Raw genomic sequence first — 14994 nt, forward strand, 5'->3', positions numbered from 1 at the left:
AAATCATCCATTCTCCTAAGGAATATCAGCAAAGATTAAATCCTATTTAAATTCCAGTGCAGCGGGAAACTCAGTTTTGCTCATGCACGTTATAGAGGTTGCAACCTATTACGTTTATTTTATGAAACTGTTGCAAGCACTACCTGGTTAGCTGACCCTGTTCTGTATATACATCCACAACAGCAAGGGGACTACATTTGACATATATTAATTCTAACCACAGGGCAGTATCTACCAGTAAATTCCTCTCTAGAGTCTCTCCAGACTGTTTTTAACTCCATATTACAGTTTCTCTAGTGTCTGTGTGGTTAATTTTGTGCCCTAATAATGGAGTATTTTGGGATAAGGATTGACAAATGAGTTCCAATCTCAATTGTACAGAATCACATAAGTACTTCAGTTGCATATTCAGAAGGAAATGAGACACTGTGGTTATATCCTACTGTGATTCTGAAATGCCTTTGTAAGTTGGAGGGGGAAACTGTTATGTTGCTTAAATCGATTTTAAGAATATTGACTGCATGAATGGCTCTACAGAGCAGAATCATGCAATGGTTGATACAGAATACTCTAAGAGTGTAAAATACTTTAAAAATATTTTTGATGTGGTTTTATAAGAAATTGATCATTATAAATTCATAGCCTTTTTAGATCTATTTTTAGATCTTAACTTTTTAGATTTTTAGATCTTTAGATTTTGTGAGGGCCTTTAAGGACATATATCATAAAGCTGATATTCTTTAGTGGTGAAGATGATGCTCAGAAGTAAGCAGCCCATTCCCAGTTTTACTGCTTGTAATATTGTGTTGAAATCTTTACATAGTATTTACAGATGTTCAGTAGCTAGATATTCAGTAAAAAGACATTTAATATTGCTTATATGTATAAAAATAATTGGTTTGTATTTTGTTTGTTACAGAGATTGTTACAGAGAATAGTGGCTTGAAGCCAGGAATATGTACTCATTAAGATGCTCAGTACAAATAAATGCTGATCAAAATAGCTTAGAGAGAGGAAAATGGAAAGAAAAAGATGCACTCTTTCTCATTAGACCATAATACCTTAGCATCCCATTGAAGGAAATAGGTGTTACAGGATTTGATGAAGCAATATTTGGATATTTTATTCGGGGATAAACACACCAGAGAGAGCAAAGCTTTTGTTTGTGCTTGTTCCCTTCACTGGAAGAGAAGGAGGAGGGGAGGCAAGGGCAGTGCTTCTGGATGGTAAAAGCAAGGGAAGCTCCGTCTCAGCTCCAGAGAGGGCTAGCTAACCTAGAAAGGCTGACAAATTGAAGTTAGTTCAGAGGCTAAAATACCTGTTATTGTTAGATGAACCCATATAAGCTATATCAATATTTACAGAGTTTAGCTAGCTTTTTTTTTTTCTCCTTTTTGTTTTCCTAAATGTTTTCAACCTTGAAAGGCAACAGGGAAGAGCACTAGAGCTGTTCTTTTTTTTTTTTTTTTTTTTTTTTTTTTGGCTCTAGACATTGTAATTCTGATATTTTGGCAAAATTCCACTATGTTTAACAATAACTACATAACAATATTACGGCAAGCTGAATTCCAGCTTTATTAATTGTATTGGTTGCGCTGGTTATTAGCACAACACCCAGAAACACTGCAGACCATTGCAGAGGTTTAAGGATTAAGGACTTTGTCCGTATGAATTGTGCTGTCACTCTCATCATAAGGTGGTTTTAGACTGCTAGATGTTGCAAGTACAGAATCTGCAATGCCTATAACTTACGAATTGCTGTGCAATTAGCAACCAGGCAACACCGTAGTTAGCTACCTCCTTCTGGTATTTTCTCTTGAATCGGAACAAGAGAGGGTTGTTTGTTTAATGCCCTACACATCCAAAAAACAGGTATCCATGTATTCTTCCACATTTGTGTGTCACCTGGTGCTTGCTGAGCTTGGAAGTGTTGGGCTGGACCAGTGGGGTCCCTCGGGGTGGCTCCCTGCAGCCTGCCGAGCTGGGGCCAGTGCTGGGCCTGGCTCTGCAGGGAGGGGATGTGGTCTGTAGTGTGCGCTGAGCTGAAACCCTGAGGAGAAGCAGCCCTCTTTGTAGCTGTGTACTCCCTCACAGCTGGATTAAGCATGGAGCGGTCATGGATTTGAATCCTTACCGAATGACATGGGCTTTTCAGCGTAGCTTGTACTACTGATACTGTATTTGGGTAAAAACTTGATTTTTCCCCCCCACCTCTTTTTATGATTGCAGTATTAGTAAGTATGTATCGCTGCATTGGTAACAATGGTTCCTGTGACTTGAACATCACAGGAGCCTTGTAAGGAGTATCAGGGTTACTGCACTGCACAGGGGGTTTTCCCTGCTGGCAATACTGCCCTTTGGATATAGTAATAGGTATCCAGTCAATATAGGGATGTTGTCAGAGTAAAAAATAACACACATCAGCTAAAGATTTGCTTTTCTATGCAGATCCTTGTGACTGAAGGCATTTGAGTTGTGTCTGTTTACAGAAACTGAATATCTGTATGCCTGGGTGAATCAGTAGGTACATGTATAGATGTGTGTATATACACACGCATATAGAGGTCTGTTAGAGAAGGAGCTATCTAATCATGAAAATATCTGTATCATAGCACATGTGTACACATTTCTGACAGATGCTCTGTTCTTAGAAATGTTGAAAGCTGAGTGATGGTAAAGATATTTGTGGCATCTCTTCTCTATTTATAAGATCAAACCCTATTGTTAAAGGTAGGAGAACCTATGTTACGTTAAAGTTATCGACTGAATGCAATTCAGAGATATACGAGATCACATTATTGAACCAAACTGTTTTCTGGTTGCATAGTCAGTAATTATTTATCTGAATATAAAGTATGGATGTAGACAGCCAACTGCATTGTTATATCTGTTTCTAATGTGTTTCTAATGTCACTGTATTCTTTTTATTTGAAGGTTGCCTCTGCCTCCTGGAGCATTTTCAGGTCTTTGGGAAAATCCAGAAACATTCCAGAAGTTATATTTCCAAAAATTTCCAGTAAGAATTACAGAATGAATTATATAAACTTACAGTAATTCTGTGACCCTGAATGATACTAGATTTCAATTGATTAACATAAAATATTAGCATATCTTATTTAAATGGGAGATATTTTAATATGAGTTCTTTGATATATGATTTATTAGAGATGTAAAAACTTTTCAATCCTTTCCTCATGCACACTTTCAGCTTTTAGATAATTAGGCTTTTTTCAGATATGAAACGGAAGTAAACTTGAAGTTTTTAAACATAAATTTGTTTTCTATAGCTATGTCACTTGCTTTAATAAAACATATATGTCTTGACACAACCTTAGACTAAGATAGCTTCAAATACACTACTTCTGCTGACATGCAGTTATCCTAACTCAATGTCAGACCAAAATAAATACTTTTCTCTGGTGTGTGTAAATACATAGGAGGACCCCTACTGAATTAAGTATGCTTCCTTTTCAGATAAACTATTCAGGGACTAACTTGCACCTCTTTATGCAGAATAGGTGCACTTGTATTGTTTGAATATCTGAAATGGAAGCTTTTGTCCAGGAATACAAGCGCATGTATAAATTGATAAGGCAAATTTTTATTATTTTTGTGTGATGATGTTGGTGTATGTCCATCTGCAACAAATGAAAATATATTTACTCAATAACGGTCTTTGCATTGTAACTTTTCCACTCTTCTTGTGTAGATCCAGGCAACGTATTTCTCAAAAGTGTCAGGGATCAAAAAAAATAGAGTGGAAGAAATCTAGCTTCGTATGTTGTGTTCTGTTTTATTTTCACAAAGACTATAAAACCCTCTGCAAAGGGAACACCAGGATAACTTATGACATAAGAATGGTGAGAAATATTAAGAAGTCTGTTTTACAGGGACCAACAAACTTCATTTGAGACCATCGGTTGGTTTACCACAGTGACTGGTGATCCTAGTAGTAGTTCTGAACTTATTTTTTTTGGTTACATTATTTTTAGGGATACTATGATACTATGGATGCAGGTTATATGGATGAAGATGGCTATTTGTATGTCCTGTCTCGAGCTGATGATGTGATCAATGTTGCAGGACACAGAATTTCGGCAGGTGCAATTGAAGAGGTGAGCATTGCCTGACAGTAAAGCAGAAAAGTGAAAAATGAATAAAGAAAACTGATTTCACAAAGATCAAAAAATCTCACAAAAAGCTTCTTTCTGCTTTTCTTGATTGCATTTGTACTGTTACTCCTTCTGCCAAGGTCCTTGAGGGCTTGAACGTAATTAACAGTGACATTCATACCAGAAGCTTGATCAAGCAGGCATGATTTGACAGAGGAAGGTAGAGCTAAAGGCAGAATGGTAGGTTTCCGGGAATATTTCCATTGCTGTCGTGTCTTATGTACTTGGGAATACATTCTGATAAGATAGGCAGTCTACTGAGGCTCACTGTGTTAGTAAGTTGCACCAGTAATGGCTTAAGAGGAGGAACTTTGATTTCTAAAGCATAGTTTTACGGTGTATTTTTGCAAGTGTTTGGTTTTGGATTAATAATTTCCATATAGACACACGTTCATTGCTTTTTGTGATTTGAAGACTTCTTTGTCAGCTTCTGAAGAGCTATTTTGTCTAATTCTTATTGCACAGGTAGTGCTAACTGAGCAACAAAAAAGTTTGAAAAAAAAATCTGGCTGTTAAATTGAAAATCATTAATGTAATCCCCATGCAACTGGTAAGTTGAAAGTAGTGAAGTTCTTAATCGTGTCTGAATTCCATATCCTTGTTTGCTTGGCTCACCAGAACTGCTGGGATTGCCACTTTTGGATTTCCCTGGTGAGAGATCAATTGCTTATTCAGTGAATTTAGGAGAGTATGTGGTGAGCAAGTAACAAGGGAAGAATGCACTTTTTAAAACTCTGAATTTAACCTGTGTGTCATTTAACCTAAATCACAAGCTAATTTGCTGGTCATTTTTACTTTATAATATTTATGATAATTAGTATGTTTTAGTGACACTGGATTTTTTTAAAAACTGAAAAGTTAAAAATAAAGAATATAAAAAATTCTGCTTACACAGTAACAGATAGAGCTGTCCCCAGGAAAGAACTAAATATTCCAGAAGCTTTTTCTGTTCTCCTTTTGAAAGAAAGCTAAACAAACTAGAGTGTTGGTAAAATGTACACAGCAAATTGCTAGTTGAGTGAGAAAGCATTAACAAGAACACAAATAGCTCTTCAGGATGATCAGTAAATACAGAATTAGAGGCTTATTGAATTGCCTTTAACAAAGTGGCAGTCACCGTGCTGAGGCAGTACAGTATCTGCATTTGCATTATAGCTACAAACTTAATAAGTTTTCCTTAACGTTTTGACTAAAAAATTCACTAAAAAATACACATTTCATTATGTTTCTGTTAGTTTCTTTGACTAAGGTACCATTAGTATCACTGGGGCTCCATCTTACAGTGGTGCAGGAGGAGTAACTGTTTACTTTTCCAGTCCATGAATGTTGGCCGTGATGTTAACTTCAGGCGGTGCTGATCTGTTCATCTCTGGTCCGTATATATACGGTGACCATGTTTGTCTCAAATCTTGCTGAAAAAAAAAGAGGACAACGGATTAGTTCTTGTCTGTCTGAAATCAAAGATTAGAAATTGATGGGTTTAGCACTTCTAGGTACTGAGGTTTCCATCTGCTGCTGCAATAGAAGGTTTTAAGTGCACAGCACAAATTCTGTAAATGTCATTTCTTTCTCTTCTTATTTTTAAGCCACTTTCAAATGTCTACTGCTGATTCAGCACTGGTTTTTTTTAGCCTTTTCTTATAAAATATGATAATTTTAAGTCATTTAAGTCATTGTAAATATTGTAATATGACAGAGTTCATTCACAGCGAAGTTTATGTTGGGTACAGTTTGGTCTGCAAATATTGATGAAAGTATGGATGTGGTATTACCATAATATGATATTACCATTATGGATGGAAAGCAAAAGATGTAAAGTAACTAGAATCCTAAGCTTTACTAATTAAGCAATTTTTGTTCTTAAAACGGAAGATCTTTTTAATGTGCGTATCTGTCAAAGCTTTTCACTGAAATGGGTAGATTATTATTGGTTGCATTGAATTGCCTTTTTTTTAATTCTCTCCCTCAGTGTGTTCTCTTCCATCATGCTGTGGCTGACTGTGCTGTCGTAGGCAAGGAGGATGCCTTGAAAGGACATGTCCCGTTTGCACTGTGTGTGCTGAGGGAAGGTGAGAGCTCGTTACTGCTCGTGTGTTACTAAAACTTCTATAAGATCAGGGAAAGGTTAAAGCGTTTGAAATTCTTCACTAGGTGTACAGACAGAAGAGAAGAAGATTTTGGAAGAGATTGTTGAGCAGGTTCGAAAAAACATTGGTCCAGTGGCAGCTTTCCAGAAGGGAGTGTTTGTGAAGCACTTACCAAAGACACGTTCTGGCAAGATACCGCGTTCCGCCCTTTCGGCCCTTGTCAGTGGGAAGCCGTACAGCGTAAGTTGTGGGTGTGTAAAGCTGTACAACGTAGGCTGTAGATGTGTGTCTTTCTGAATTAGGTGCACGTGCAAAGACTCAACATCATCTTGGTGATACTCTAGGCCATTCTTAAATTGCTCTATGATGATAGGTAGTGTGTTGCCTATACTGTATCTCCCCTAAAAGATCTTAATGCACAGGAGGTTTCCAAATACCCCATTCTCAGCTGAGCTTTTGAAAGCTAGAATTAGAAGATGCACTGAATTACATTCTGTTTCATTACTGTTTGAGGGGTAACAAACTACTGTCACATGCTTCTGTGTATTTCTTTTCAGATAACACCAACCATTGAAGATGATAGTGTGTTTAAACACATTGAAGAAGTGCTGAAGACAAATCAAATGTGATAACAGGTTAATAACAAGCTTGCTGGTACTGGAATATGCCAAGGGACTTTCTGTTAAGAAACACCACATATTTTGAAAATTAATAATGATTTTGAACTAACTTTTTTACTAAAGTAAAGGTATTGTGTATAACATTGTCATAGCCAATGAAACGTACTGAAGCATATTACCATTTTATGCTGAATATTAAGATTACCAGGAATTGCCAATAGAATTCGTGCATTTTTATAGCCTTAAATTAGAAGGAATCATTAGATGATATGATACGATCTCTTATGACCTTACATTTTAATCCATTATTATATAATGAGAACAATAACATGAATTTGGCTAAAACAGCTTACAAAAGGTAAATCATGGTCTGAGGACGGCAGTAAGTAGAAATTCTAACGTGAATGTTGTTGCAGATATAAATTGTTTCCACTTGTAAAATATAAGCTTTATCTTTTTAAAAAAGAGTACAGTTATTTTTTGGTTTCTGCTGATTTCTGCCAAGTCTGTCAGTTATAAATGAACTTTTTTCAATGATTTTCTGAGTGCCTTTTTGTAGTATGCTAATGAAGTCTTATAGCTTTAAAAATCTGTGAATACTTTGTTTTATACACAGTAACAGTGAATAAAAATCATTATAAATTTGAAATAAAAATACGTTTGCTCTTTGCACTTTTGCTAATTTTGTTGTTGTGCATATCACTCTTACAAAAGAATAACCAGGATTTTTGGGTAGGTTGACATAAGCAAATGCTTTAGGTTTGCTCAGATAAGTATATGTAGCCAAGAAATTTAGCAAATGCAGATACTAAGTAGATGATTCTTGAATTCATATGCCTTTCCAAAATAGTTTCCAGGTTCTCAGAATAGTAGCAGATGGAGGATACGCACTCTAAATACATTACTTCTCAAGCTGCATTTTTAACTAAACAATGTAAGGAACCTTTTCAAAATATATGTTTATAGAAATGTTTTTAAAACAACAACAAAAAAGTTATCCAAACTCAGCATTGCTTTCTATGAGAAGTAGCGATAAGCAACAGATGAATTCAAATGTTGTGATAAAGGAGAGGTTCCCTACATAGGCTAAGCAAGGTAGAAATTAAGTCAAGACATATTTTGTTGTTTCAGTATATCCTCAAAAGAAGATGTCTAGAAATACTGTTACCTTTTGGGCTGAGTGAAGGGCTGTAGCACTGTTAAGTGACACAGTAATATTGTGATAAAACAGCATATTGATATCACAGCCAAATGGCAAAGATAGCTAGCTATTTAAAATACCCTGGTTCACACTCTGCCTGGAGCCTGTGACGTTTTCTATACAGCTTGTAAGTTCTACCAGTGCCATAGAAAATAATAATAAAAAAAGAACAAAGCAGTCCCTATGGTTTTTACTTGGGACCATGTGCAGCTGAGCCAACCGTTGAATCAAGTCATACAGTCATATAACAAAACAGTGTGGTTTGACTCGCTTTTACTTTGGTCACTGGCAGATAATTGCACAATGAGGTACCCATCCTGCTCAGCTATTTAATGTGGCTGAAAATCACAATCTGGACAAGGAGCAAAAATATTTAAAGACTGAATGAAGACTAATGCTGCTTTACGGTAGGTAGGCTAACTCTTCAGTGATTTATATGTTGGAGTAATTTTGCTTCTCAGCAATGTCCTAGTAATGGCTGTGAAACCGGTAAGTTACAGCAGGTTGATCAGGTTATTATTTTCTTCTGGATGGATGATTGACATGCTAAGGCTTTAACAGGAGGCCTGTGACATGTAATGGAGTGCCCTGCAGCAGCTGGGGAGTGTTTTTCAGTTATAAAACACTGCAACTTGGCAAACTGTGCTGGACAGATACAGGTCAGTAGAGTCATCTTGGTGTCATCACTGATAGTTCTTTAAAATGAGCTGTTCAGTGACAGCCCCAGACAGTCAGCGTGTCGTTGGGCATCGTCAGGAAGGGTATTGAGAACACAAAAAGTGATCACCTTGGCTGTTGCCACATTTTGAGTCTTGTGTGCCAGTTTGGTCACTGAGTCTCCAGGACAACACAGGGGAAGTAGAAAAGAGGAGTTAAAGTGTTTCGGAGTAGCTGCCTTTTAAGGAGAAAATAAAGGGGCTAGAACCCCTTTTAAGGAGAGGAAGTGAGCAGGGTTTGGAGGGGAGAATAAACTCAAAGTTAACAAAGTCTTGTAGGCAGTGGTAAGTAGGAGTCACTCAGTGAAGCTAACAAGGGAGCACCTTAAAAGCAAGTTGGTCACTATAGGAGGTTATGGACCAAAATAGTTTTACAAGTTCAAAATAGGGACAACAGGTCCATAATCAGATATTAAAGAGATAGGCATATGCTTTTAACATGCTGGCTTGACCAGGTAGTGCATGACTCATGTTTTTAATCCAGTTGAGAATAAGCCCTGTGGAATATTGTGATACCGTAAAAATTCTTGTTACTATTTGCTATTTTTAATTTGGCTTTGGGGATTTCTGTACTGAATTCCTTTCCTGTCTTCAGTCAATGTTACCCTATATATGTGATGTGAATAAAATACAGGTAACAATTTATTACTATTTGCATTTTGTATTTTGATTACAGCTGATGGTCTTCACTCAGGATTTTCTTTTTCCGTGAGAAAATACAAGTGTCTTAACCACAGAGAAGTTGTGGCACATTCACGTGGTGTATGATGTCCATTACTCGTAGGTACAATGAAAACACAGACATTAGTTTTTGGTACAGTTATCCGGATGGCCCCACAATACTGTAAATGCATGCAGAAGGGGCAGGAGGGAAATTAATTAGTGCAAATACAAACCCTGTAGGAAAATAATAGAATAGGATAGAGGAGAGGTCAGTTTGTTTCCTGGACCTTATATAGTTTTCCCACTGATATGTCATGTTTCTCCTCAGTTTCCCTCACATGTAACATAAGGACACTAGAACTTAGAACTTAGTATCTGACTTAAAAACAAACAAAAGAATCCCCAAGTGTCCAGATACTAACAGTAGCAATACGGGCACTAGCCTTTTGGAGGGGTTAATTGCTCATATTAATATTGACAAGAAACTATCTGTTTTTTTTTTTTTTTTTTTTTTTTTTTTTTGAATAGCTTCCATAGCTAGCAGTCTTATTTAAAAGTGTTTCTGTGACAAAAAAAAAAAAAAAAAGCATTTTTATTAACTTCTCTTGGGCTTTCAGAGGAATCCAGAGCATGCTAGATGGCTTTATTTTTTTTTTTTTTTCTGTTTAGGTAGAGATCATTCAAGATCAAAAGTGGAGTGAGGTAGAGAAGCAGAGTGGTCATATGTGCTCAGCTAATGTGCAGGATGGATCACCACTCAGGAAATGCAGACCAAAAAAGCCATCTTAAAGCAACAATGCAGTACAGAAATAGAGTTGTTTCATGGGCACTGTTTTCGTTTTTCCAAGAGCCTTTTTCTGAGGTTGCAGAATGATGATTCTTTTTTCCATTATTGCAGAATAGTTCGTTTGCAGCTTTATATTTGTGCCGTTTGGGAGAAAGGAGGGGGAAGTTACTGCCATAGCTAGTGGGGAAAGGAGTAGTGATTCTTGTGCACATTTCTGTTTGCTGCCCAGCAACCTGGTTATTCAGTCCAAGGAGAGCAATCCTATATAACAAGTGATAGGAGAACACTTCTTTAAATTCTGTTCTTCAGAAAAAGCATGTGATTAGGTTGAGAAAGGTTGGTGTGATAATTACTACTTGTGTGCAAAAGAATCAGAACTGTCCAAGATTTAGCATAATCATAATTTCTAGATATTTAGAGTAGAGCTTTATCTTATAGGAGGGAGATAGGGATGTATACGGAGATTCTGTAATTTTGATGCTGGCCTTAGTCACAGGATATTTTTGTCTTTAAAATATATTTTTTAATTCTTCTGAGCTGTTTTCTTCCACTGGGGACATAATTTGGAGGTTGTGTACTCCAGGGGCAATACACCTACCACTTTATTCCCAAGGTTTTGCTCATTCCTTTCCCCAACACACCCCATTTCCCTTTGTGCCCTGCATGCAAGTGTGGGCTGAGCTAATATGGGCTGAAAAAGAAATCCCGGAGGGGAAAAAAAAAAAAGGAAACGGCCTTTAGGAGGAGGGAGTGTATTCAAATGATGCTACAACCGCTGGAAATGGTGTTTGCATGGCTTCCCTTGTGACATTCTGGACTAAAGTCATCCAAAAAGGGTTTGGTTGGAGGAGGAGAGCGAACTTTAGCAACAAGGTGGGTTCGGCCCGAGGAGCTGTGCGCAAGCTGAACAGTGTGTTCCGTGAAAACCAGCGCGCCGCTCACAAAAGCAAGTCCCGCGCTCCCTCTCGTGGCGCGTTACCACCAGTCAACTCATCGGAACTCAGACCCGTTAGTGGCAAAACCTGCCTGTGCTCACAGCTCTGAGAAGTATCTGGCACCCAGGCTATTCTAATGCTGCTACGTACCAGGCTTAATAGACTTATAAACGCAAATAGCACTGAATTCTCTTTTTTATTGACATTGGGGGAGAAAAATCTTTCACCATCCGATTGACTGAAATTTGCCAAATGAAAGTAGACAAAACAAATGTTTATGTACGTGCAAACATTGCTGATCAAACTGCTAAAAGAAATAACTAAAAGACAGGTCTTGAGCTAAGATCAAGCAGCAGAAAAATAGCAAATAGGTAAATGACTATTAAATAGGTCTTACTTTGAAACTTCCCATTTAAACAAAGAATAAACAACAATAACACCACCAAATAAAGCCACAGCAGGTAATAATTGCTCTTCTAAATTTTTATACACTATATATTGATCGCTCTGTCTTTCAGTTATTTCCTCTGATAAAACTGACTTCTGTGAAGTCTCAGCAAGGCCATCTTGGCTAAAGCATAACGTTAGACAGGAGCCTGTCTAATGCCCTGTTATAATGAAGAAATGGTGGGGTTTGGCTTCTTTTTTATTTCATCTTCTGTGTTGGAATATACTTGGAAACTTGAGAATTGGATTCTATGCAAACATTAGCTTTTATTTTCCAATGCTGGCTGGTGACTGAAGATCCTGGAACAAAAAGGTGGCTCTTGGTAAAGCAAGAATCTTCTTGGTCCGCAGGCAATGTAGAAGAAAGTTTTTGTTTTGTTTTGTATAAATCATGTTTTACTAAATATATTTATTTATTATTATTTTTGTAAACAGTTCTGGATTTAGTTTGCTTGTTTTTCCCAAAGAGGTGAGCCATCATGGTGATTCTCCACAGAGAGCTGACATTTCCATTTTGTCTTTAGAGGTCCATTTTGGCTCCAGTTCCAGGTTATGTCATTCTATTGTACATCATCAGAGGCAGGTGTTCAGCTTGAAATATTGACAGATTTCTTCAGTAAGAATGTGTTGAAGCTTCTAACTCTGCTAAACATATTCATTTGACTGTTACAATCCAAAAACTGTAAAAATGGTGGAATGGAAAGATACAAACAGTATTATTGACACTGTATTGTCAAATGTTTGCACTGAGACCCCATGTACCATAGATTTTATTTTTAAAAAATCATATTTATATCAATTTACATAAGACTTACACATTTTAAAAGAAATACATACACAGTAAATACGTAAATGTCTAGTATTTTACAAGAAAACAGATGGACCGATGTAAGAATGAGTGGCTTCATTTGATAAAAGCTTTGGATGTGCACTACTGCCAAATTTCTGATGACAGAAATGCTGAGAGGAAAGGGGGAGGTTGTTTCATTTTTCTTCTTTTTTAATAATTTAGTTTTTTAAAATTCTTGTTTTAAACTAATCAATACGTGAAAAGAACATCATAGCTCCTTGTCTGATAAAACTTATGTGTTCTCTTCCCTATTACCCTGTTCTTGAAGAGAGTTTTAATGCTCTTTTTCCTAAGTAGTGGTAGTGCACTTCAGGTAAAGTAGAAGAAAGAGATGACATCTAAAGGAAAAAAAAAAAAACACCATTAATTAGCAAGATTCTTTGATTCTGATTTTGTCTAGAATGCAGTGACACCAACAGAAATATAGCATTAAGTAAGTTATTGCATGTTTTACTAAAACTTTAATATCTGAGTAATTTGTTGTTTAATTTTAGATCTGTCACAAAAATGTATTATTAATAGATCTATATCTTTTATTAATATGTACAGAATGCTGTCCTAGATAAACTCCTATGTATATTTACAGCTATTTCTTTTTTTGATTTATCACTGGATCTTATGATCTTCTACGTCTGTAGACCTTGGACTGTTTGGCATGAGGCTGAACGGGTATTTTAGTTGTATGGACCCTGCTGACAACTTAGTGTTTCTCCCTGTTCACTGCAGCTTGCCAGCATACACCGCTATCACACCAGGGGGTGATTTCTTTGTTGTGGACCAGCTGTTTCATTGAGAAAGGACAAATCTGTTTCTACCAAATTCCCTTTGACATTTAATTGAAGCTGCTGCGCTTGAGTTCTGGTGCTCCCTCCCCATGGCAGCGAGACTGTCCTGGCTTGGCCTTCTGCTTTGGGGGTGACATGTCCTTCAGGAGTCGCAGTGTAGGGAATGTTTAGGCAGACCTGGGGAACAGGCTCCAGATGCTGAGGATCATGGACAACGTAGAGCCACCACAGCAGAAGGCTGATTGGTCTCACACGCACTAGGATTAACTTCCCTGCATGTTTAAATGGTCAGACATCTGCAGCCTTAACGCTGAATGTAGCTCTTGAGAACCTATTCAGACTGGGCCAACGATGTGAATATAGGTGTCTGGAGGTGCCAGGTCATGTTTTCTGTCCACTCTGATGGTGGTTTCAACAAATGATTAGAAAACACCTATAGTGGAACTTGAAAGTGAATTATTTCATCCGTGTGTAACCCATCCGCAGCTCTCCTTTCAGGCTGCTTTTGCTATGCGTATTCCCATCTATTCTTCCCCAAACTCCCTCATCCAGCCCTCATCCAGCTCAGCCTCTGCTGCTGGGTTAGGCTCAGTCCCATATACATAGAGCCACGAGTGCCACAGATGTTAGTCCACTCTAGGCAAGGCTACAAGACCAGGCCTCCCAGAGGGAGGCTCAGAAGTGCTCACATTTTATATAATTTATCCAAATGAAAAATTAGTCTCTTTGCTTTCTGGATAACTAAGCTACCTGACATTTTGCAATTGCACTTAGAAACACTAACATTCTAGTTCATACCATCTCATTCCTTCTTTAAAAGGAGTAGGTGTTTCAGTCATGCTCATATATTAGCCTTTGCAACTGAACACCTGAAATGCAATTTGAAAGGATACAACTTCAACCTTGTTAAGATTGTTTGCACTGGTGCCATAAACTATTTCAAATAAGTTTAAATACCCTGCCTAACTTTGTATAAGCATCTGTTTGGATGAAAATACACACTTTTTGTATATATACATAGTATATATATTTACATATAATACATACTATATATATATTATAAGACCAACAACGGTTTTTCATTTTGCTTTTATACAATTGAGTATAGTGAGAGTATATACAGTTCAGATAATTGTAAATTAATTTTTATTAACATACTCATTTTCAATGTCTGCCCTTGTTGCACTCTTTAAGCTCACTGGAAAAAAAAAAAATTCCTCAGCTGTCTGTCCTATTAAAATTTGGTAGCTTAGATGATTGCTTGGCTTTTGCACTTGCTTTCCTAGTAAGAATTTCTTGCTTCCGACACGGCAGTGCCAAAAGAGATAGGGTAACACTGAGGGATCAGAGAAAGGAGAAGTGACTCTGCTGCAAGTTTCTGTGCCCACTGAATGCAATGAGTCATGCAGTCTCCTGAACAACTATGAAGTATCTATATTTTCCACAGGTAGAATTTGCTGGTTCCTAAGTGCTTTTTGAACATGCCCGGAATTATTAAAATCTTGATGATACCAAGCACCCCCAGGGTCAATCAATGTTTCTCGCTGGCTAGAAACAGCAGCAATGCCTTTCCTGCAGATCCTGGCATCTCTTGCCTAGAAAACAGTCAAAGAAGCACTTAGATATTTGTTTGATGCCTGGTGAGGTTTTGGTGGTATCCAAATAGACTTTCCATCTCCCCTATACTTCTCTGGAAAAAAGCAGTATGTGGAGAGGAAAACTAGGTCCCTG

The 14994-nt window shown here is 37.3% G+C and overlaps 2 protein-coding genes across 2 annotated transcripts in view; one reads left to right on the top strand and one right to left on the bottom strand.

Moving 5' to 3' along the window:
- ACSS3 (acyl-CoA synthetase short chain family member 3) overlaps nucleotides 1–6949 on the top strand; it is a 72627-nt gene extending 65678 nt beyond the window's left edge. The window contains exons 12-16 of the mRNA XM_088531197.1: nucleotides 2935–3016; nucleotides 3993–4115; nucleotides 6142–6241; nucleotides 6324–6499; nucleotides 6817–6949. Of these exons, the coding sequence (XP_088387323.1) occupies nucleotides 2935–3016; nucleotides 3993–4115; nucleotides 6142–6241; nucleotides 6324–6499; nucleotides 6817–6888 (553 nt within the window). The 3' untranslated portion in view covers nucleotides 6889–6949. The remainder of the gene's footprint in view (nucleotides 1–2934; nucleotides 3017–3992; nucleotides 4116–6141; nucleotides 6242–6323; nucleotides 6500–6816) is intronic.
- A 4409-nt stretch (nucleotides 6950–11358) lies between these two features.
- PPFIA2 (PPFI scaffold protein A2) overlaps nucleotides 11359–14994 on the bottom strand; it is a 285048-nt gene continuing 281412 nt past the window's right edge. The window contains exon 33 of the mRNA XM_088531206.1: nucleotides 11359–12816. The gene's annotated coding sequence lies outside the window, so the exon portion shown is untranslated. The remainder of the gene's footprint in view (nucleotides 12817–14994) is intronic.

This window comes from Tinamus guttatus, unplaced genomic scaffold, assembly GCF_059628265.1.
Source record: "Tinamus guttatus ecotype Peru unplaced genomic scaffold, ASM5962826v1 Tinamus_guttatus_pri_ptg000399l, whole genome shotgun sequence".
In the NCBI taxonomy this organism is placed as follows: Eukaryota; Metazoa; Chordata; class Aves; order Tinamiformes; family Tinamidae; genus Tinamus; species Tinamus guttatus.